At 44.1% G+C, this 23,702-nt stretch overlaps 1 protein-coding gene across 3 annotated transcripts in view; it reads left to right on the top strand.

Moving 5' to 3' along the window:
- Positions 1 to 15,753, top strand: part of WDR70 (WD repeat domain 70) — a 309,631-nt gene extending 293,878 nt beyond the window's left edge. For all 3 annotated transcript variants that reach the window (XM_077281558.1, XM_077281566.1, XM_077281572.1), the window contains exons 17-18: positions 565 to 727; positions 15,558 to 15,753. In XM_077281558.1, coding sequence (XP_077137673.1) covers positions 565 to 727; positions 15,558 to 15,645 — 251 coding nt within the window. In that variant the 3' untranslated portion in view covers positions 15,646 to 15,753. The remainder of the gene's footprint in view (positions 1 to 564; positions 728 to 15,557) is intronic.
- The last annotated feature ends 7,949 nt before the right edge of the window (positions 15,754 to 23,702 follow it).

Genomic DNA, 23,702 nt, shown 5'->3' with positions numbered 1-23,702 from the left:
ATCTCACTTGGACTGCGATATCTCTACTCCACCCATTCTAAAACAAGCTACCCACAATGTATCACTCTGAAATGTATATATGTGTTAGCTCCAATACAGGCAAAGTTATGCATCCATGCAGCTTTCTCTATTAAAATCAGAGTTCTTTGTTTCGTAGAGTGTCCGCTCTTATGAGCGGAGTTCTCTCTCTTGTAGAGTGTAAGCTCTTTTGAGCAAGGTCCTCTCTCCTATAGTGTTGAGCAGGTCAACCCATAAAATTATGACCACTTTTTGAAATGATCTACATATATGTGTGGAAAACAACTTTAAGTATCATAAAACCAATCTAAGAACAATTAAAGCAAACATCTTACTCAAAAAAGGAGTGTCCCAATGTCTTCTGATTATCCTCATGAAACATCCACTTTAGATACAGTAATGACAATAGTTTCCAGGCTAATAATGATCTAGTACTTGTGGACTTCACGACTGAGGTTGTCCCATGATTTCATCACCATTTTTTATTTGAAATAATGTCTATTTTGTCATCACCATTCACTAACGAGTCCTTTCCTAATGTTGCAGGTCGTGGCGGGCGTGTAGGTACCCATGGCGGTACCTTGTCTTCTTTCATCGTAAAGAACATTGCACTGGATAAAACTGATGACAGCAATCCTCGAGAAGCAATTCTTCGCCATGCAAAGGATGCGGAAGATAACCCATACTGGGTGGCACCAGCATATTCCACGTGAGTTTTGGGTCTAAGTTTCTATATTACATCTTTTCCATTCTCTGTTATTTCTTGTAGTCAAGGTTTTCCTAGCTTCCGGATTCTGTTGGGGTCTTGGGTTTGAATTTGATCGTGGACAACATCTGCTTATTCTCATGCTCTTGGCGTTTTTCCTCTTTCTACTCCAAAAACTTCTTGATACATTAATAATATAGAAGGATCACAGCACATTCACTCCCAGTCTGTGGGGTAAATGGATAAATTTTTACAATTAAAATAGCTAATTTCTTAGTTTAATCCGGTGCCCATCTTGTTACTTTGTATTGGCTTGTCTGCACATTGCAGCGTAACAAGGGTTAACCCGGCGATTCATGCGGAATCGATGCTCATTTATTGAGCCACATTCACCAGGTCTGACAATAGCTGTCAGGTTCACAAGCTTCCAGCTATTGTTCAGCCGGCCTGACAAGCGTCCACATAAATATATGTATCTTCTCCGGTGTAAGCTAATAGCGGCCATCGCCTCCATCCTGCCCACTTCAAGGCCCGGCTCCCTTTCCCCCTGGCTACGGCTCTTTACAAGAAGCTGTAATGCAATCAGCCCACGTGTGGGACGTCGGCCCTCCCGGGATCAGTGTCTATTAAATCTTTCATGACAGTAACATTGCAGGTGTCATGAATGTAACCCGATAGGTGGAGTATGAAGTTCATGGGATGAGACCGTTACCAAATTACCTTTGTGTCCTTGCATCTGGGATGGAGGGGGGGCTCGAGTTCATTTCTTACAAGTAGGAGAGGGGGGATACATGACATTAGTCCCTACTATGTATGCATGTGCTGTATAGTTGGTAGCGGTGGTATTTATTACATGTATAGTAGGTGTCAGTGGCATACCGTGCATGTATAATAGGTAATGGCGGCATATTGTGCCTGTATAGTAGGTAATGGCGGCATACCGTGAATGTATAGTAGGTAATGGTGACATACCGTGCATGTATAATAGGTAATTGTCGCATACCGTGCATGTATAGTATGTAATGGTGGTATACCGTGCATGTATAATAGGTAATGGCGGCATATCGTGCCTGTATAGTAGGTAATGTTGGCATACCGTGCATGTATGGTAGGTAATGGTGACATACCGTGCATGTATAATAGGTAATTGTCGCATACCATGCATGTATAGAAGGTAATGGTGGCATACCGTGCTTGTATAGTAGGTAATGGTGGCATACGTACATGTATAGTATGTAATGGTGGTATACCGTGCATGTATAATAGGTAATGGTGGTATACCGTGCTTGTATAGTAGGTAATGGTGGCATACCGTGCATGTATAATATGTAATTGTCGCATACCGTGCATGTACAGTAGGTAATGGTGGCATATCGTGCATGTATAATAGGTAATGGTGGTATACCGTGCATGTATAGTATGTAATGGTGACCTAGGACACAAACCCAAGTTTCTGATGTTGAACACTACATTGTGACTCAAAATCCTTTGGTAATCTTCAGATTTCATGATGCCTTGCTCATAGTCAAGGCACACAGTGCCAAAGGCAGCAAAACATCTCTGAACCTCCATCATATTTGACTGTATGTACGATGTTCTTTTCTTTGTAGGCCCCATTTTATTTTCGTTAAACCGTAGAATGATGTGCTTTACCAAAAAGCTCTATTTCGATCTTGTCTGTCCACAAGACGCTTTCTCAGAAGGATTTTGGCTACTCCCGTACATTTTGGCAAACTGCAGTCTAGCTTTTTTATGTGACAAAAAAGGGGGAGGGAAACAAAAAAATATCAGCTCACCAAATGTAAGAAAAATAGCTCAATATATGTGAGGTGCACGGAACCTCCAGACCAGCTTAGGCTGGTTTCACACTTGCGTTTTTGTAAGCTGCGTTTTAGCGCTAAAAAACTCATGCGTTTTTTTCCCTATACTTAACATTAAAAACGCATGCGTTTTTTCGCATGCGTTTTGACGCGTTTTCGGCAACGCATGCGTTTTTTGACGTGTGCGTTCATTTGCAGAAATGCAACCTGTAGTAATTTCTAGCGGCGTTTTTTTGCCGTTTTTCGCGGCAAAAAAATGCATTGCTGTCTATGTAAACGCATGCGTTTTTAAGCACATGCGTTTGTTTGCGTTAAAAATGCATGCGTTTTTATAGAAAAACACAAGAAAACACAAAAAAAACAAGAAAACCCTAACCATAGGGATCCAAACCCTAACCCTAAGGTTAGGATCCCTAGTAACCCTAGGGATCCTAACCCTAACCCTAGGGATCCTAACCCTTAGTGTTAGGGTTAGGATCCTAACCCTTAGGGTTAGGGTTAGGACCCCTAGGGTAACGGTTAGGGTTAGGATCCCTAGTAACCCTAGGAATACTAACCCTAACCCTAGCCCTAGGGATCCTAACCCTTACCCTTAGGGTTAGGGTTAGGATCCTAACCCTTAGGGTTAGGGTTAGGATCCCTAGGGTTAGGGTTAGGGTTTGGATCTCTATGGTTAGGGGTAGGGTTAGGGTTAGGATCCCAAGGGTTAGGGGTAGGGTTAGGGTTTGGATCCCTATGGTTAGGGTTAGGGGTAGGGTTAGGGTTAGGGTTTGGATCCGTTTATCACCTTGATGGTGGGGGGTGGCTTATCAGTGACCTGGTGACCAGGACATTCTAATAAAAAGCTACCCCTAACCCTAACCCTAGGGATCCTAACCCTAACCCTAGCTAATTCTATTAATAGTGTGTTTTCTAGTTGATTTTGATGATTGGCAGCTGTCACACACTTCTCAGCATCCGTTTCAAAAACGCAAACGCGGGAAAAAACGCATGTAAACGCGGGAAAACGCCGCGTTTTGCCGCGTTTTTTTTTTTGCCGCAAAAAACGCATGCGTCTAAAAAACGCACCGTTTGCATGCGTTTTCATGCGTTTGTTCACCACATGCGTTTTTTTTTAAAACGCTGCAGATCAAAATGCAAGTGTGAAACCAGCCTTACACGCACGAAACATGTAGTGTTCCCGGTTCTCTGTTGTTTTTTTTCCTTGTACTACAGTGGGTACGGAAAGTATTCAGACCCCTTTAAATTTTTCACTCTTTGATTCATTGCAGCCATTTGGTAAATTCAAAAAAGGTTCATTTTTTTCACATTAATGTACACTCTGTACCCCATCTTGACTATAAAAAAAAACAAAAACAGAAATGTAGAAAATTTAGCAAATTTATTAAAAAAGAAAAACTGAAATATCACATGCTCATAAGTATTCAGACCCTTTGATCAGACATTCATATTGAAGGCCAGGTTCACATTACGTTTTTGTGGCTAGCGCAACGACATATCGGCACTTGCGTTAACAGCAGCCCGTTAACGCATGTGTTGAACGGGCTGCTGTTAATGCAATGTGAACCTGGCCTAAGTCCCATGCTGTCCATTTCCTTGTGATCCTCCTTGAGATGGTTCTACTCCTTCATTGGAGTCCAGCTGTTTTTAATTAAACTGATAGGACTTGATTTGGAAAGGCGCACACCTGTCTATATAAGACCTCACAGTGCATGTCAGACCAATGAGAATCATGAGGTCAAAGGGACTGGCCAAGTAGCCCAGAGACAGAATTGTGACCAAGGATACAACAGAATTTCTGCAGTACTCAAGGTTCCTAAGCGCACAGCGGCCTCCATAATCCTTAAATGTAAGAAGTTTGGGACCACCAGAAGTCTTTCTAGACCTGGCCGTCCAGCCAAACTGAGCAATCGTGGGAGAAGAGCCTTGGTGAGAGAGGTAAAGAACAACCCCAAGATCACTGTGGCTGAGCTCCAGAGATGCAGTAGGGAGATGGGAAAAAGTTCCACAAACTCAACTATCACTGCAGCCCTCCACCAGTCGGGCCTTTATGGCAGAATGGCCCGAGGGAAGCTTCTCCTCAGTGCAAGACATATGAAAGCCCGCATAGAGTTTGATAAACACACATGAAGGACTCCCGGACTATGAGAAATAAGATTCTCTGGTCTGATGAGAAGAAGATAGACCTTTTTGGTGATAATTCTAAGCGGTATATGTGTAGAAAACCAGGCACTGCTGATCACCTGCCCAATACAATCCCAACAGTGAAACATGGTGGTGGCAGCATCATGCTATGGGGGTGTTTTTCAGCTGCAGGGACAGGACAACTGGTTGTCATTGAAGGAAACAAGAATGCCGTCAAGTACAGAGATATCCTGGATGAAAAACCTCTTCCAGAGTGCTCTGGACCCCAGACTTGGCCAAGGTTCACCTTCCAACAAGACAATGACCCTGAGCACGCAGCTAAAATAACAAAGGAGTGGCTTCAGAACAACTCTGTGACCATTATTGACCGGACCAGCCAGATCCCTGACCCAAACCCAACTGAGCATCTCTGGAGAGACCTGAAAATGGCGTCCACCAACATTCACCATCCAACCTGACGGAACTGGAGAGGATCTGCTATGAAGAATGGCAGAAAGGTGCTTCTACTCAATACTGAGAAAAGGGTCTGAATACTTATGACCATGTGATTTTTCAATTTTTAATAAATTTGCAAAAATTTCTACATTTCTGTTTTTTTCAGTCAAGATGGGGTGCAGAGTGTACATTAATGAGAAAAAATGAACTTTTTTGAATTTACCAAATGACTGCAATGAAACAGAGTGAAAAATGTAAAGGGGTCTGAATACTTTCTGCACCCACTGTATATGCCTTTTTATTGTCTCGCGTTTTAGTGTCACAATAAAAGTAATGTTTTAATTGTACCCTGCTACATGCTGCAGATGTTGGATTTTTTTTGTCTTTTTTGCTGCTAGCTTTTTTATGTCTCTGTGTCAGCAGTGGGGTCCTCCGGGGTCTCCTGCCATAGTGTTTCATTTCATTCCATTCACATGTGGACGGATAGTTCGCGCTGACACTGATGCCCCTGACCCTGCCGGACAGCTTGCATGTGTTTGTAACTTGATTGGGACTGCTTATCCAGCATCCGGACTATCCTGCGTTGCAAGCTTTCATCAATTTTTCTCTGCCGTCCTCATCCAGATAGATTATCTACGAAAAGTAAATTACATATAATCAATAACTCAGAGCAATTATTAAAATCCCATATAAGTCAGACTGTCTATTAATATCCAAGCCCCAGTATATCTTTAGTAGCCCATATTATAGGATGAGACCATATTGGGATTTCAGCCACACCTGTGAGAAAGAGAGTAAGTGAGGGGTAACTACGACTTAATACTAGCAGTGTTTGTGGCTACTAGTGCAATTCCCATCAGTGATTCTCCTGAACAAGGGTTGCATGTTAGAGATATGTAAGGCTCTTAAGTAATTAACTTGCCATTAAAGCATTATTCAAATGAAAAAAGCTTTACCTAGTCCTAATGATCGCCAAGTGCTAGTGAATGGTGTCTCTCTGCCCTGACGCGTGTTTCACCCAGCTTTTTTGGGGGGGGCCTGTACAGTAGGTGGCAGTGGTATATCTTATGAACATGAGGATGAATGACCTCGGGGAGATCAAAACATCCAACACCGCGGAGACACCATCACGTGTTTCTCAATGCAGTGATCCAGAACACTGCCCCCATCCCTTATGGGAAATATGCAAATGCATGCAGAAAAGCCGCGGAGACACCATCACGTGTTTCTCAACGCAATGAATAGCCAGGTCTTTCACCGGGAAGGAACAACCACGGGAAGGGCAGCATCCAATAAAGGAATACCACCTATGCCAAAACATGGTATCCATCCACAGACAGCTGTTTCGGGGTATTTGCCCCTCATCACTGTGGATGGATACCATGTTTTGGCATAGGTAGTTTTCCTTTATTGGATGCTGCCCTTCCCGTGGTTGTTCCTTCCCGGTGAAAGACCTGGCTATTCATTGCTTGCGTTGAGAAACACGTGATGGTGTCTCCGTGGCTTTTCTACATGCAGTGGTATATCTTACCTATACAGTAGGTAGCGGTGGTATACTGTGCCTGTATAGTAGGTAGCAGTGGTATATCTTTCCTCTATAGTAGGTAGCAGTAGTATACTGTGCCTGTACAGTAGGTAACGGCGGTATACTGTGCCTCTATAGTAGGTAGCAGTTTTATATCTTGCCTGTATAGTAGGTAGCAGTGGTATACTGTGCCTGTACAGTAGGTAACGGCGGTATACTGTGCCTCTATAGTAGGTAGCAGTTTTATATCTTGCCTGTATAGTAGGTAGCAGTGGTATACTGTGCCTGTACAGTAGGTAGCGGTGGTATATATTGCCTGTACAGTAGGTAGCGGTGGTATACTGTGCCTGTATAGTAGGTAGCAGTGGTATATCTTTCCTCTATAGTAGGTAGCAGTAGTATACTGTGCCTGTACAGTAGGTAACGGCGGTATACTGTGCCTCTATAGTAGGTAGCAGTTTTATATCTTGCCTGTATAGTAGGTAGCAGTGGTATACTGTGCCTGTACAGTAGGTAGCGGTGGTATATATTGCCTGTACAGTAGGTAGCGGTGGTATATCTTGCCTGTATAGTAGATAGCCGTAGTATATGGCGCCTGTACAGTAGGTAACAGTGGTATACTGTGCCTCTATAGTAGGTAGCAGTGGTATATCTTGCCTGTATAGTAGGTAGCAGTAGTATACTGTGCCTGTACAGTAGGTAACTGTATATCTTGCCTGTATAGTAGGTAGCGGTGGTCATCTTGCCTGTATATTTATTTTACTCATTTATATCGTGCCATTAATTTCACAGTGCTTTACAGACATTATCATCACTGTCCCCGATGGGACTCACAATCTACATTCCCTATCACTATCACCCGGAGAAAACCCACCTGTATAGTAGGTAGTAGTGGTATACTGTGCCTGTACATTAGGTAGCGGTGGAATATCTTGCCTGTGTAGCAGGTAGCGGTGGTATACTGTGCCTGTATAGTAGGTAGCGGTAATGATTATATGCCTGTACAGTAGGTAGCGTTGGTCTATTTTGCCTGTACAGTAGCTAGCAGTAGTATACTGTGCCTGTACAGTAGGTAGCGGTGGTATATCTTGTCTGTACAGTAGGTAGCGGTGGTATATCTTGCCTGTACAGTAGCTAGCAGTAGTATACTGTGCCTGTACAGTAGGTAGCGGTGGTATATCTTGCCTGTATAGTAGGTAGCGGTACTATATCTTGCCTGTATAGTAGGTAGCGGTGGTATATCTTGCCTGTACAGTAGCTAGCAGTAGTATACTGTGCCTGTACAGTAGGTAGCGGTGGTATATCTTGCCTGTATAGTAGGTAGCAGTGGTATATCTTGCCTGTATAGTAGGTAGCGGTGGTATATCTTGCCTGTGTATTTATTTTATTTTATTTATTTTACTCATTTATATTGTGCCATTAATTTCACAGTGCTTTACAGACATTATCATCACTGGGGCTCACAATCTAGAATCCCTATCAGTATGTCTTTGGAATGTGGGAGGAAACCGGAGAACCCGGAGGAAATCCACCTGTATAGTAGGTAGCGGTGGTATACTGTGCCTGTATAGTAGGTAGCGATGGTATACTGTGGCCGTATAATAGGTAGTGATGGTTTACTGTGCCTGTATAGTAGGTAGCGGTGGTATACTGTGCCTGTATAGTAGGTAGCGGTGGTATATCTTGCCTGTACAGCACGTAGTGGTGGTATATCTTGTCTGTATAGTAGGTAGCGGTGGTATACTGTGCCTGTACACTAGGTAGCAGTGGTATACTGTGCCTGTACAGTAGGTAGCGATGGTATACTGTGGCCGTATAATAGGTAGTGGTGGTTTACTGTGCCTGTACACTAGGTAGCAGTGGTATACTGTGCCTGTACAGTAGGTAGCGATGGTATACTGTGGCCGTATAATAGGTAGTGGTGGTTTACTGTGCCTGTATAGTAGGTAGCGGTGGTATACTGTGCCTGTATAGTAGGGAGTGGTGGTATACTGTGCCTGTATAATAGGTAGCAGTGGTATATCTTGCCTGTACAGCACGTAGTGGTGGTATATCTTGCCTGTACAGTAGGTAGCGGTGGTATATACTGTGCGTGTATAGTAGGTAGCGGTGGTATATCTTGCCTGTATATTAGGTACCAGTGGTATACTGTGCCTGCACAGTAGGAAGCGGTGGTATACTGTGCCTGTACAGTAGGTAGCAGTGGTATACTGGGCCTGTACAGTAGATAGCGGTGGTATATCTTGCCTGCACAGCACGTAGTGGTGGTATATCTTGCTTGTACAGTAGGTAGCGGTGGTATATACTGTGCCTGTATAGTAGGTAGCAGTGGTATATCTTGCCTGTACAGTAGGTAGCGGTGGTATATCTTGCCTGTATAGTAGGTAGCAGTGGTATATCTTGCCTGTATAGTAGGTAGCAGTGGTATACTGTGCCTGTACAGTAGGTAGCGGTGGTATACTGTACCTGTACAGTAGATAGCGGTGGTATATCTTGCCTGTACAGCACGTAGTGGTGGTATATCTTGTCTGTATAGTAGGTAGCGGTGGTATACTGTGCCTGTACAGTAGGTAGCAGTGGTATACTGTGCCTGTACAGTAGATAGCGGTGGTATATCTTGCCTGTACAGCACGTAGTGGTGGTATATCTTGCCTGTACAGTAGGTAGCAGTTGTATATACTGTGCCTGTATAGTAGGTAGCGGTAGTATATCTTGCCTGTACAGCACGTAGTGGTGGTATATCTTGTCTGTATAGTAGGTAGCAGTGGTATACTGTGCCTGTACAGTAGGTAGCGGTGGTATACTGTGCCTGTACAGTAGGTAGCAGTGGTATACTGTGCCTGTACAGTAGATAGCGGTGGTATATCTTGCCTGTACAGCACGTAGTGGTGGTATATCTTGCCTGTACAGTAGGTAGCGGTGGTATACTGTGCCTGTATAGTAGGTAGCGGTGGTATACTGTGCCTGTACAGCACGTAGTGGTGGTATATCTTGTCTGTATAGTAGGTAGCAGTGGTATACTGTGCCTGTACAGTAGGTAGCGGTGATATATCTTGCCTGTATAGTAGGTAGCGGTGGTATATCTTGCCTGTACAGTAGGTAGTGGTGATATATCTTGTCTGTATAGTAGGTAGCGGTGGTATATCTTGTCTGTACAGTAGGTAGTGGTGATATATCTTGTCTGTATAGTAGGTAGCGGTGATATATCTTGTCTGTACAGTAGGTAGTGGTGATATATCTTGTCTGTACAGTAGGTAGTGGTGATATATCTTGTCTGTATAGTAGGTAGCGGTGATATATCTTGCCTGTATAGTAGGTAGCGGTGGTATATCTAGTCTGTACAGTAGGTAGCGGTGATATATCTTGCCTGTATAGTAGGTAGCGGTGGTATATCTTGCCTGTATAGTAGGTAGCGGTGGTATATCTAGTCTGTACAGTAGGTAGTGGTGATATATCTTGTCTGTATAGTAGGTAGCGGTGATATATCTTGCCTGTATAGTAGGTAGCGGTGGTATATCTAGTCTGTACAGATATATCTTGCCTGTATAGTAGGTAGCGGTGGTATATCTAGTCTGTACAGTAGGTAGCGGTGATATATCTTGCCTGTATAGTAGGTAGCGGTGGTATATCTTGCCTGTACAGTAGGTAGCGGTGGTATATCTTGTCTGTACAGTAGGTAGTGGTGATATATCTTGTCTGTATAGTAGGTAGCGGTGATATATCTTGCCTGTATAGTAGGTAGCGGTGGTATATCTAGTCTGTACAGATATATCTTGCCTGTATAGTAGGTAGCGGTGGTATATCTAGTCTGTACAGTAGGTAGCGGTGGTATATCTTGTATGTACAGTAGGTAGCGGTGGTATATCTTGTCTGTACAGTAGGTAGTGGTGATATATCTAGTCTGTACAGTAGGTAGCGGTGGTATATCTTGTCTGTACAGTAGGTAGTGGTGATATATCTTGTCTGTATAGTAGGTAGCGGTGGTATATCTAGTCTGTACAGTAGGTAGTGGTGGTATATCTTGTCTGTACAGTAGGTAGTGGTGGTATATCTTGTCTGTATAGTAGGTAGCGGTGGTATATCTTGTCTGTACAGTAGGTAGCGGTGGTATATCTTGTCTGTACAGTAGGTAGTGGTGATATATCTTGTCTGTATAGTAGGTAGCGGTGATATATCTTGTCTGTATAGTAGGTAGCGGTGGTATATCTTGTCTGTACAGTAGGTAGTGGTGGTATATCTTGTCTGTATAGTAGGTAGCGGTGGTATATCTTGTCTGTACAGTAGGTAGCGGTGGTATATCTTGCCTGTACAGTAGGTAGCGGTGGTATATCTTGTCTGTATAGTAGGTGGCGATTATATGCCTGTATAGGGGCGTATTATTGCTGTTAGTTTAATGTTCCTCAGTGTCCCCTCTGTGTCGGGGATAACTTCTTGTGATGTCACATTGATCCCGAGGAATACAGAGAGATCTTCTATAGGAGACAATTCCCATCCTCAGAGCATGAAACGCCTCATTTATCCACAGAGGACGGAGGTTCTGATGAGCAGTCACAGTGCAGATCTCTGGTCCTGGGCTCAGATGTCACCGCTGTGACGGATTCCCTGCTTTCTCCATGTTAGCTTGTTGGCTCTGTGACACAGGAACCGCAGTTTATCCTCCGGTAATTGACCCGTGACTTTATGTGATTTCTAATCTTATTCACAGCAGGATCTGCGCTGATTCACCGGTGATGCACAGAGCCCAAGGAGTCAGTGAATATTGGAAACGTGACTTAAAGGGGTTGTCCACCTTTAAAAAAATAAATGTTTAAAGAGAAAAATCAATGTACGGTATACTCTCCCTTCTGATCGCCAGCCGCTCCTCTTCCAGCACTGCCCGGATCCTGTCAAAGACTTGACATCTTACAGATGTATAGCTGTACACTACAGGCCGCGATGGGTCGCAGTGGTCACATGCACCCTGAGGGAAAGAAAGCAAGACGACTGGGTAGCACTAGAAGAGAAGCGGAGGGATAACGTTAAGAAGAATATACATTGTTTGTTTGTTTTTTAAATAAGGGTAGACTCCTCCTTTAAGATGCCCATATACATTGTGCATTAGATGAATGTCCGCATCAGCGGACTATCTAAAGCTGCTTTGACATCTGCATTATCATTACCGTTTTTCTACTTCATTTTATGAGAAAAACAGTGGAAGAAAACAGTAGTTCTGGATCCGTGAATTAATGGATCCCAATGGTGCCACATGGAACCATTGACTATAATAGGTTCCGAATGTCTATCACGCTTTCCATTGGTGGAATCTGCAGTGGAGGCTCATAACAGAGATGTGAATACAGCCTAAGTACATGACTGTGATGACAACACGGCCTAATGTGTATGGTGGTGATGAGACCACAGCCTAATGTGCATGGTGGTGATGCGAACACAGCCCAATGTGTATGGTAGTGATATGAACACTGCCTAATGTGTATGGTAGTGATGTGAACACAGCCTAATGTGTGTGGTGGTGATGAGACCACAGCCTAATGTGTATGGTGGTGATGAGAACACAGCCTAATGTGTATGGTGGTAATGAGAACACAGCCTACTGTGTATGGTGGTGATGAGAACACAGCCTAATGTGTATGGTGGTGATGAGACCACAGCCTAATGTGCATGGTGGTGATGTGAACACTGCCTAATGTGTATGGTGGTAATGAGAACACAGCCTACTGTGTATGGTGGTGATGAGAACACAGCCTAATGTGTATGGTAGTGATGACAACGCGGCCTAATGTGTATGGTGGTGATGTGAACACTGCCTAATGTGTATGGTAGTGATGTGAACACTGCCTAATGTGTATGGTAGTGATGTGAACACTGCCTAATGTGTATGGTAGTGATGTGAACACAGCCTAATGTGTGTGGTGGTGATGAGACCACAGCCTAATGTGTATGGTGGTGATGAGACCACAGCCTAATGTGTATGGTGGTGATGAGAACACTGCCTAATGTGTATGGTGGTGATGGGAACACGGCCTAATGTGTATGGTAGTGATGAGAACACGGCCTAATGTGTATGGTGGTGATGAGAACACGGCCTAATGTGTATGGTAGTGATGGGAACACGGCCTAATGTGTATGGTAGTGATGAGAACACAGCCTAATGTGTATGGTGGTGATGAGAACACGGCCTAATGTGTATGGTGGTGATGGGAACACGGCCTAATGTGTATGGTGGTGATGAGAACACGGCCTAATGTGTATGGTGGTGATGAGAACACAGCCTAATGTGTATGGTGGTGATGAGACCACGGCCTAATGTGTATGGTAGTGATGAGAACACGGCCTAATGTGTATGGTGGTGATGAGAACACGGCCTAATGTGTATGGTAGTGATGGGAACACGGCCTAATGTGTATGGTAGTGATGAGAACACAGCCTAATGTGTATGGTGGTGATGAGAACACAGCCTAATGTGTATGGTGGTGATGAGAACACGGCCTAATGTGTATGGTGGTGATGGGAACACGGCCTAATGTGTATGGTGGTGATGAGAACACGGCCTAATGTGTATGGTGGTGATGAGAACACAGCCTAATGTGTATGGTGGTGATGAGAACACAGCCTAATGTGTATGGTGGTGATGAGAACACAGCCTAATGTGTATGGTAGTGATGAGAACACAGCCTAATGTGTATGGTGGTGATGAGACCACAGCCTAATGTGTATGGTAGTGATGAGAACACGGCCTAATGTGTATGGTGGTGATGAGAACACAGCCTAATGTGTATGGTGGTGATGAGACCACGGCCTAATGTGTATGGTAGTGATGAGAACACGGCCTAATGTGTATGGTGGTGATGAGAACACAGCCTAATGTGTATGGTGGTGATGAGACCACGGCCTAATGTGTATGGTAGTGATGAGAACACGGCCTAATGTGTATGGTGGTGATGAGAACACGGCCTAATGTGTATGGTAGTAATGGGAACACGGCCTAATGTGTATGGTAGTGATGAGAACACAGCCTAATGTGTATGGTGGTGATGAGAACACGGCCTAATGTGTATGGTGGTGATGGGAACACGGCCTAATGTGTATGGTGGTGATGAGAACACGGCCTAATGTGTATGGTGGTGATGAGAACACGGCCTAATGTGTATGGTGGTGATGAGAACACGGCCTAATGTGTATAGTGGTGATGAGAACACAGCCTAATGTGTATGGTGGTGATGAGAACACGGCCTAATGTGTATGGTAGTGATGAGAACACAGCCTAATGTGTATGGTGGTGATGAGAACACGGCCTAATGTGTATGGTAGTGATGAGAACACAGCCTAATGTGTATGGTGGTGATGAGAACACGGCCTAATGTGTATGGTGGTGATGAGAACACAGCCTAATGTGTATGGTGGTGATGAGAACACAGCCTAATGTGTATGGTGGTGATGAGAACACAGCCTAATGTGTATGGTGGTGATGAGACCACGGCCTAATGTGTATTGTGGTGATGGGAACACGGCCTAATGTGTATGGTGGTGATGAGAACACAGCCTAATGTGTATGGTAGTGATGAGAACACAGCCTAATGTGTATGGTAGTGATGAGAACACGGCCTAATGTGTATGGTGGTGATGAGAACACGGCCTAATGTGTATGGTGGTGATGAGACCACGGCCTAATGTGTATGGTGGTGATGGGAACACGGCCTAATGTGTATGGTGGTGATGAGAACACAGCCTAATGTGTATGGTGGTGATGAGAACACAGCCTAATGTGTATGGTAGTGATGAGAACACAGCCTAATGTGTATGGTAGTGATGGGAACACGGCCTAATGTGTATGGTGGTGATGAGAACACGGCCTAATGTGTATGGTGGTGATGAGAACACGGCCTAATGTGTATGGTAGTGATGAGACCACGGCCTAATGTGTATGGTAGTGATGAGACCACGGCCTAATGTGTATGGTGGTGATGAGAACACAGCCTAATGTGTATGATAGTGATGGGAACACAGCCTAATGTGTATGGTAGTGATGGGAACACGGCCTAATGTGCCATGAGGAGAAAAGCATTAGGCATTTTGAATTTCAGCATGACTCGTGTATTTTCTATAGCAACTACTCACTTTCATCTTTCTTTTGAAGATACCTGCGGCATGCTCAACCAAGTCTAGCATGCATGTGTATGGGGGAGGCGAGAAGAACTGCTGCTCCGGACTGAGATACATACTGTAGTTACTGGAAAGCAGCAGCACCATCTGTTTGTCTCTCTGTCTCTCACTCTGCTTCTCCTTCGCTCTCTATAGACTTCATTAGACAGCTGTAATCTGAGCCCTTGTCTTGAGTAGGATGGATTTTAGCTGTTTTCAGAGTGATTGATGAATTAAAGAGGTAGGTGGGTGGGGGAAAGGGGGGGCAGAAGTGGCTCAAATGTGGAGAAACAAACAGATTTTGCTGTTAATATGTATTACATAGTTTTTTTTATATTCGCCAGTACTATTGATTTATGCACTTTGTTGAAAAGCAGCATTGTGCATACGCTTATGGTTTCAGATGTGGTAGAGTTTTTAGTAGATTTTGTTGCAGATTTTGCAGGCACATTCGTCCTTTGCATTGGAAAGGTTAATATGTACAAAGAAAGTCAGCAAAATGCCTTGAGAATCCGCTGCATGAATCGTGCAAAATCCTTCATGAAAGTTTGCAAATGTTGTGTCCAATGTCTCCATACAAGCCTGTTCACACACAGAAACATGATAGATAGACAGAAGGGGATGTAAGCGTAAAACGATGCAGTAGATAGTGTATCCAGCGCCTTCCACAGATTTCCAGGTCATTGTCTTGCCTCCTTTGCCAGAATCATTATGAATGCGATCTGTCATGTGTCTCTCCACTTTGCCCAATGATTTCCATGTGTTGCAGGACGCAGCCTACGGCTGTTTTCGCCGAGGTGGATTCTGAAGAAGACGAACCCGACAACGAGCCGGAATGGAAAAAGCGCAAAATCTGAAAAGACGAAGTTGTGTAACAGGAAGCTGAAGAGTGAATTGTCGAGTGAAGTCTATATTTTATTACCGGGGTTCTTTGTTTTTTTATAAATAAAGTATGCAGCACCTGCCGAGTGAGAGTCAATGTACGAGGCTGCTCTATTACAGGGAGACTAAACCTTGCGAGAAATATGGCGGCGACTTACCTTGTCTTATCTCATTTCAACATGGAAGACACTTCTGCTGAGACAAGCAGCTTCCCAGAGATGAAATAGCATCTTGCTCCAGCAGTAATCGCCTCCATTTCCTGACGTAGGAGATTCCTGCCGCAGCAAACTGCTTCCCAGCCAGTGATGGAAGTCTAAGCTCCGCCCTTATTTTATGTAAATGAGACTTCAAGGGATTGTACAAGCCTATGACATTTTTCAAAAACCGCTTACAATGGTATAAAATAATGAGGTTCATTACCTTACCAATCTCCTGCCGATCCTGGGCCAACATTTCCCCAGTGCCCTGACAGTTTTTATTTACCGGGCCGCAAGAATGACGTGTGCATGATAAGTGACCGCTGCAGCCAGTCACTTACTATCATGGTGACATCCCAGCAGCACTGAGGTCACCACTGTGGACATTAATTGTCTGCAGCAGCCACATGCCACGTTGACATGTTATTGCTGAAGACGGGTGGACTCAGACCTGCAGGGGCTGGATAAGAAACGGCTTGGAAGAGGAAACATCCACTCATCAGATCAATTCTTCACATCCTTATCTGACCACTTTTATCAGAAAAATCCTAATCCTTACTTCATATTAGTGCTTCATATTTTCCCCAAATCCTTACATCAAAATTATTCTTGACATCCTCTTCTGGTCATTCCATCAAAGCGATTCTTCACATACTCCTTTTTCGTCAGAATGATTCTTCATATCCTCTTCTGATCCTTTCAACTGAACAAATATTCATATCCTCCACTGATCCTTCGTCAGAATGATTCTTTAATTCCTTTTCTGACTCTTCCACGAGAACGATTCTTTACATCCTCCCCTGACACCTTTCATCCGAACGATTCTTCATATCCTCTTCTGATCCTTTCAACTGAACAAATATTCATATCCTCCACTGATCCTTCATCAGAATGATTCTTTAATTCCTTTTCTGATTCTTCCACCAGAACGATTCTTTACATCCTCCACTGACACCTTTCATCCGAACGATTCTTCATATCCTCTTCTAACCATTTCAGCAAAATGACTCTTCATGCCTTCCTCTTACCCCTTTCATCAGAATGATTGTTCACATCTTCTTCTAACGTTTTTTATCTGAACGATTCTTCATGTCTTCCCTTGACCCCTTTCATCAGAACGATTATTTACATCCTTTTCTAATCCTTTTATCAGAACAATTCCTCTCACCCCCTTCATCAGAACGATTCTTTATATGCTCTTCTAACCCTTGCGTACCTCCGATGAATGCCTTTGACGTATGCTATTGTGGTGGTGTACTTAGCAGATAGGTTCCCATGTAGAAGCACATATCCTCCGGGAGCATACACCATTTTGATGATTTGATTTGCTGACCGCCACCGTCTCTTCTTGTATGGATGTGTCTGTCCATGTAAGCTGCTGAACAAGGTGGTGCACTTATATTTGTGGAGGTTGTAAGCATGGCTGCATTTTTCCTGAAACAGCGCCACACGTGACCACATGTCGTGCCGGGTATTGCAGCTCTGTTATATTGATGTGAATGTGGCAGAGGTTTTGAAGAAGTAAAACATCCAAGTTTTTCTCGTTTTGAGCACTTTAGTGACTCCCGTGTAATCTCCCCTTACGGCTGGTTTCCAGTAAATACAGAGAGGTACAAACACGTCCAAGACCTTCAGTCATCGACGACTTGTGTCCATGAATGATCAGCATCTCCTCGGCTTCCTGTAGTGGGCGCTGTTGCTCAGCCGTTCTGATTTGCAGCATGTAACATCTGCATGATGTTTAGATGTTCTCCTTCTGTTCATGTGTTTTCTACAATGCAGAAGCTCAAGGACGAGGAGTGGTGTCAGCATCCAAGATCCTGCGCAATAAATATGTAGCAGACTTTAATTTTAGTGTCTCTTCCTTTCTTGTAGACTTGTTGAGGAAAGTAATTTCATACTATATCTGTGCAGTGATCAGAGTGCCTGTTTTCTGATACAGAGCTCCAAATTGTCTGTATAGACTGAGTAATATATACTATGTGTATACAGTATGTATGTGTGTATGTTATAGCTGCCTGCAGCCGCCACTAGAGGGAGCTCCCTGCATACTGTGTTATCATTGAGCTCAATGTATCAGTAGTATGCAGTGAGCTCCCTCTAGTGGTGGCTACTGGCTGTCAAAGCCGTATATTTGCTTCTGATTTTCTTTTTCTATTTTGTTATTCTTGGAGGAGGTCGGAGGATAAAAGTCAGTAAGGGAGCCAAGGGTCATTACTAGCAGAGCGAGTAAAATGTAATCGTTCAGATGATAAGTCAGTATTCGAGCCAAGGGTCATTACTAGGAGAGCAATCAGGATGTGATGGGTCGGAGGAGGATAAAAGTCAGTATTGGACCAAGGGTCATTACTAGGAGAGCGATCAGGATGTGATGGGTCTGAGAAGGATAAAAGTCCGTATTGGACCAAGGGTCATTACTAGGAGATCGATGAGGATGTGATAGGTCGGAGAAGAATAAAAGTCCGTATTGGACCAAGGGTCATTACTAGGAGAGCGATGAGGATGTGATAGGTTGGAGAAGGATAAAACTCAGTGTTGGACCAAGGGTCGTTACTAGGAAAGCGATGAGGATGTGATAGGTCGGAGGAGGATAAAAGTCCGTATTGGACCAAGGGTCATTACTAGGAGAGCGATCAGGATGTGATGGGTCTGAGAAGGATAAAAGTCAGTATTGGACCAAGGGTCATTACTAGGAGAGCGATGAGGATGTGATAGGTCGGAGAAGAATAAAAGTTAGTATTGGACCAAGGGTCATTACTAGGAGAGCGATGAGGATGTGATAGGTTGGAGAAGGATAAAACTCAGTGTTGGACCAAGGGTCATTACTAGGAAAGCGATGAGGATGTGATAGTTCGGAGGAGGATAAAAGTCAGTATTGGACCAAGGGTCATTACTAGGAGAGTGATCAGGATGTGATAGGTCGGAGGAGGATAAAAGTCAGTATTGGACCAAGGGTCGTTACTAGGAGAGCGATGAGGATGTGATAGGTCGGAGAAGGATAAAAGTCAGTATTGGAGCGAGGGTCATTACTAGCAGAGTGGTCAGGATGTGGTAGGTCCGAGGATAAAGATCAGTATTGGACCGAGGGTCATTACTAGGAGAGTGGTCAGGATGTGGTAGGTCCGAGGATAAAAGTCAGTATTGGAGCAAGGGTTATTACTAGGAGAGCGATCAGGATTAAACAGATGCAGAACAAACCATTCAAAGGGCATGGCAGAATTGATTTTAAGAACAGGGTCAATGTCAAGATCAGGGTCAATAAAGAGCGAGCAAACCGTAGAACCTCAATCAGGAAGCCAAGCACTGGGAGCTGATTGCCCTATTAATAGGCCTCCAGGCTGATTGCATGGGCAGACACTGCCAGCCAAGGTGAGGAGTAGAGCCGCAGCCAGATCCAAGAAGACCAGAAGAGGAAGCATCCATTTACCTATCCAGGACTCTGAGCTGGAACCGGCTGAGGTGACGAACGCAAAGATCTAAAAATAAAGCCAGCAGACTCGTCTAATTCCTCGTAAAGTAATTCACGATTTGGTTTGCAGGCTACAGAACGATTCATGTGGCCGCTCCGTGGATTTCTGCACAGGATCAAATGCATAAGTTATACAGCGCTCGCAAACTGTTTACCTTCATGTGATACCCAACAGTGACGGGGAATGGTTTACTTTTTTTCTTTACAAGAACACGTGCTGACAGAACAGTATGTAATGGAGAAACCCTATAAAACGGAGGAGGGGGATGTGCCCCGCACACTCGGTAACAATGGTGGGCAAGTCGGGAAGAGACGAGCAGATATCGGAACGTCATTCCTTGTAGAGGATTGATTAAACATGAGTCGATAGATAAGAACCCGAGGGTAACAAGAAGCTGAACTCCACGTCCGTCCACAAGTCTCGCACCGTCCATATGGTTTATTGGTTCTGTGTAGTTTACAAGCTTTGACATACTCGCAACCCCCCCCAAAAAAAACAATCCTATTTCGCCTCCCTGTGTCCTCCAGACTTCTGAAACCAGTTATAGTAAACCCAAAGCGGAAGCCAAGAATTCATTAAAAGCTTAGAGAGGCTTCTACAAAATCAGCAGATCTTAAAGAAAGAATTCATAGGGATCTCTTTTCCAAAATTCAACTCCCCGAGCCTTGATTTCTCAAATTGCTACTATGGAGGGAAAAAGTGAGTTGGAATGGGAGGGTGCCCAAATTTAAAGGGGTTGCTTTCTTCCTTAAACAGTACCATACACGTCTTATGACTGGTATTACAGTTTGGCACTAGTGATGAGCGAATGTGCTCGGATAAGGTGTTATCCATGCTCGGGTGCTAACAGAATGTTTTTGGCGTGCTCGCAAAAAATACGTTTGATTCCCACAACTTTTTGACAGTCGTAACATTTGCAAGGATTGCCTAACAAACGGGCCATCCCTGCGTGTGTTGGCGCTGTCTAACAGCCACGAGACATGCAGCTGCGGGGACTTGATCATATTTTTCGAGCATGAAGACACTCGGTTAGCACCCGAGCATGCTCAGATAACATCTTATCACTATTTGGCACTATTGATGTGGCTGAAGTTCTACATACAGTCTGTGATGCTGTAATTTGGAAGAAAGCAGCCATGGCTTTCTAACCCTGAACAACTCCACCACACTTTGGGAGACACTTCTCAGACGAGAGCAGGATTAGATCCTCGTAGGGTTACTGCCTTTGGATGGAAACAAGAGCGTTCCCTTTCACTGACCGCAAGCACTGATCTTGAAAATAGACAAGAAGCTCAAAAGTAAAATAACGCAGTCACTACAAAGTCCAATGGATTGAAGACCAAAAGAGAAGTGGAATTTGCTTCTGTGCAGTTTGGCTCCACTGATAAAGTCCACACTTATATTTCCGTTTTTACCATATCTCTGTGACCGATCTGGTTTTATCGTTAGGTCTGCACCTGCTTGTGATTACCACGGAGCATAGTTCACATTACTATTGCTTGTTAAACGGAGAGAATGCAATCAGAGCGCAGAGGAGCAAAACGCTTCCGAAATACAGAATTCTCCGTTATTTTATCTTTTTATTATAAATATGTTCCAATAAAAAAAAAATGCACAAATGTCATATAAAGAAGTGCAAAGACCACAGAGGATTTACAAAATAAGGGTTCACCTAGTGATGTGGATTCTCGGGGTGGACAAGACGGACCGAAGGTGATGGCACAGAGGATAGGACTCGCCGGGTGGAACAGTGAGGAGCGGGACAGCAGGGAACACCAGGCGACGCAAAGCCAAAAGGGATACACACATGAACTGAAGATGTATAGTTATAGTCAGTTCAGGGCTTCCACCAGTAGTGTGAACAACTTCAAGAAAAAGGTTTGTAAGGCTTATAGCAGACGAAGAGTTAATCAGCAAACAAATGCATTTCCTCTGTCAACAGTGGTGAACAGGCAAACTTGTTTGTAGAGATGATATACTCTGTTGTAGCAGCATTTGTAGTGTGAACAAGTCCAGAGATAAGTTTGTAAAACTTACAGCAGATGAAGGGTTAACTGCATATCTGAGCCAGGAAGGAGAAGCAGTTTGAAGGAACAAGGGGCAAACTCCAAAACACAAGGTAACTGAACACAAAGCCTCTTGATAGTCAGACACTCGTGAGTATTTGAGCTGGTCTTGGGTGATGAAGTCATTGGAGTTCACCAACTGTTCAATGTGGAGCACAGCAATGGGCAGCGACAATAGAGGAAGGGAGCAGATCCCGATCCTGGAGCTGGGACAGATGTAAAACAATTAGAGGACTGGTGAATCTCTTCCGCACAGTGACAGTTTGTAACGCAATCTGGTCCTGTCATATTCCATCATTTATGCAGATCAAAACAGGAGACAAGCGTCTGCTCCGACGACAGGCCGAGGGAAAAAGCTTTGAGGGTATGTGCAGTAAAGTGAATAAATGCAGTAATGTCATTATTAGTGACCTCATGAACATATTCAGGATGTCTGGAATTATTTTAATGTTCAGTTGTTTCTTCATTACTGGGTTCTGACTATATGAAATGTTTTGTGCACATTTTCTCCTAGGGGAATGTAGTTCCAGATGGGAAAGCAGAATACAGAACCTGCGGGTCCTGGAGCCGGAACCTTAATCATTCAATTTTCAATGTAATAATAATCTTTATTTTTATATAGCGCTAACATATTCCGCAGCGCTTTTCAGTTTGCACACATTATCATCACTGTCCCCAATGGGGCTCACAATCTACATTTCCTATCAGTATGTCTTTGGAATGTATAAACCGATTTTTCTTCTGATTCTGCTATTTGCAACCATTATCCTGAACTATTTGACATGCTGGCGATTGCACCGCCTATTGATGAGCTAGTAAATTGGTGGATCGGTTGAACTTAGTGGATCACTTGGGGCAATGGACAACCTAGGCAATTGCAAGATGGCAGCTCCAAAAGTGATTGAATTCTACCTACCAATCTGCAGGTCTGGCATCAGCACCAAACAAATCGGCAGATGCAATGTTCCCACATATTCCTAGAGCCGGAATTACCAGTTAGTTATTTGGATATCTCATTGATTACATGAACACTTATATTCACAGACTACACCACTGCCACCCGGGAAGGCTCAGAATTGCCATTACCCTGGAATGATGATTATATTGTCCAGAAATTCCTCGTTCTGCTTTGTTCCAGCAATTGGCTTCCTTTTAGGAACAGAAAGATTACAACTTGTGCCAGGGATATGGCTGGATCTTGCGGGGCGGCTGAGTGGTAGATCAGAAGTCTGAGTGAGAGCCAGCAGAATTTGAGCATATCTGTGAAATGAGGCGCTGGTTAGGATTACACAAGGGGAAGGAGCCGCCTGCCAGATCTCCCATCTGGTGTCAAGGTGCTGAATGGAAGCTACTCTGCATATAATGAGGACAGGAATTTGTAGCTCCAGGGAGGCAGGCAGCTCATGGTGGAGCTTCCCAGGGTCCATGTACAGTATTTTTTCTACAGTCAAAATTCTCATTGTTTTAGATAATCCGCCTTTACGGTGGGGACCACACTCTGAGAAACTTCTATGGTGTAGCCCCTAAGGTCTTCAAGAGACATATAAGGTCTTTTAAGTCCCAGAGGGCTTGAATGGAGGCGATCAGAAACATAGTAGGCTATTTTGTGGGGACTGACTGGAGGAAAATTATTCTGACCACATGGCACCTCCAGGTTGGTGAACTAGGTCCAGAAGTGGGGTAGATGGCACCCAAGTAGGATCCAGAGGTGTGAATATAGACTTTAAACACCTGTGGGTAGAGCTCTCATACACATTAGATTAATATCTTCCGGACCTGTTGATATCAACAGATTTGGCTGTCAGTTGTATGTGTGGTGGCCCCAGTCGATTGATTGGGGAGTTAAGTATCCGGTTTGTCCGATTTCGTAGTGTCAGCCCTTTTGTTCTCCTAAATATAAGCCACCACCAGATATGGCCATGGGTGGCTCTCAGAGAACACAGGAGCGCTCGGAAGAGGAAGTCCTCCTGTCTATGTGAGAGCCGGCCCGTATGGCTGTGATCTGTACGATCAGCCGTGTAATGTGTATGCTTTAAGGTTGTGTCCATGTTCATGATTCAAGTCCTGGGCTACACACTGTTACACCTTTCCTGTTGTCCTTTTTTGGTTTTAAGGCTGATTCCTACTCCGCATTTCATGGTATGCAGTAGGTCAATTAACAGATTGCATATGGCAGGCAGGGAACAAGATTGATGACTGGGCAAACTCTCCAGTGGGGTGATACTAGCAAGATTGCGGTCCGAGGCTGACATCAATTGGTCAGAACTAAGTGTTTTCCTGGGGGCCTAGCCAAGGAAAG

The sequence above is a fragment of the Ranitomeya variabilis genome, chromosome 1 (assembly GCF_051348905.1).
Source record: "Ranitomeya variabilis isolate aRanVar5 chromosome 1, aRanVar5.hap1, whole genome shotgun sequence".
NCBI classification, from domain to species: Eukaryota; Metazoa; Chordata; class Amphibia; order Anura; family Dendrobatidae; genus Ranitomeya; species Ranitomeya variabilis.
Note: the sequence above shows the minus strand (reverse complement) of the source record. Positions and strands in the feature narration are given on the sequence as shown.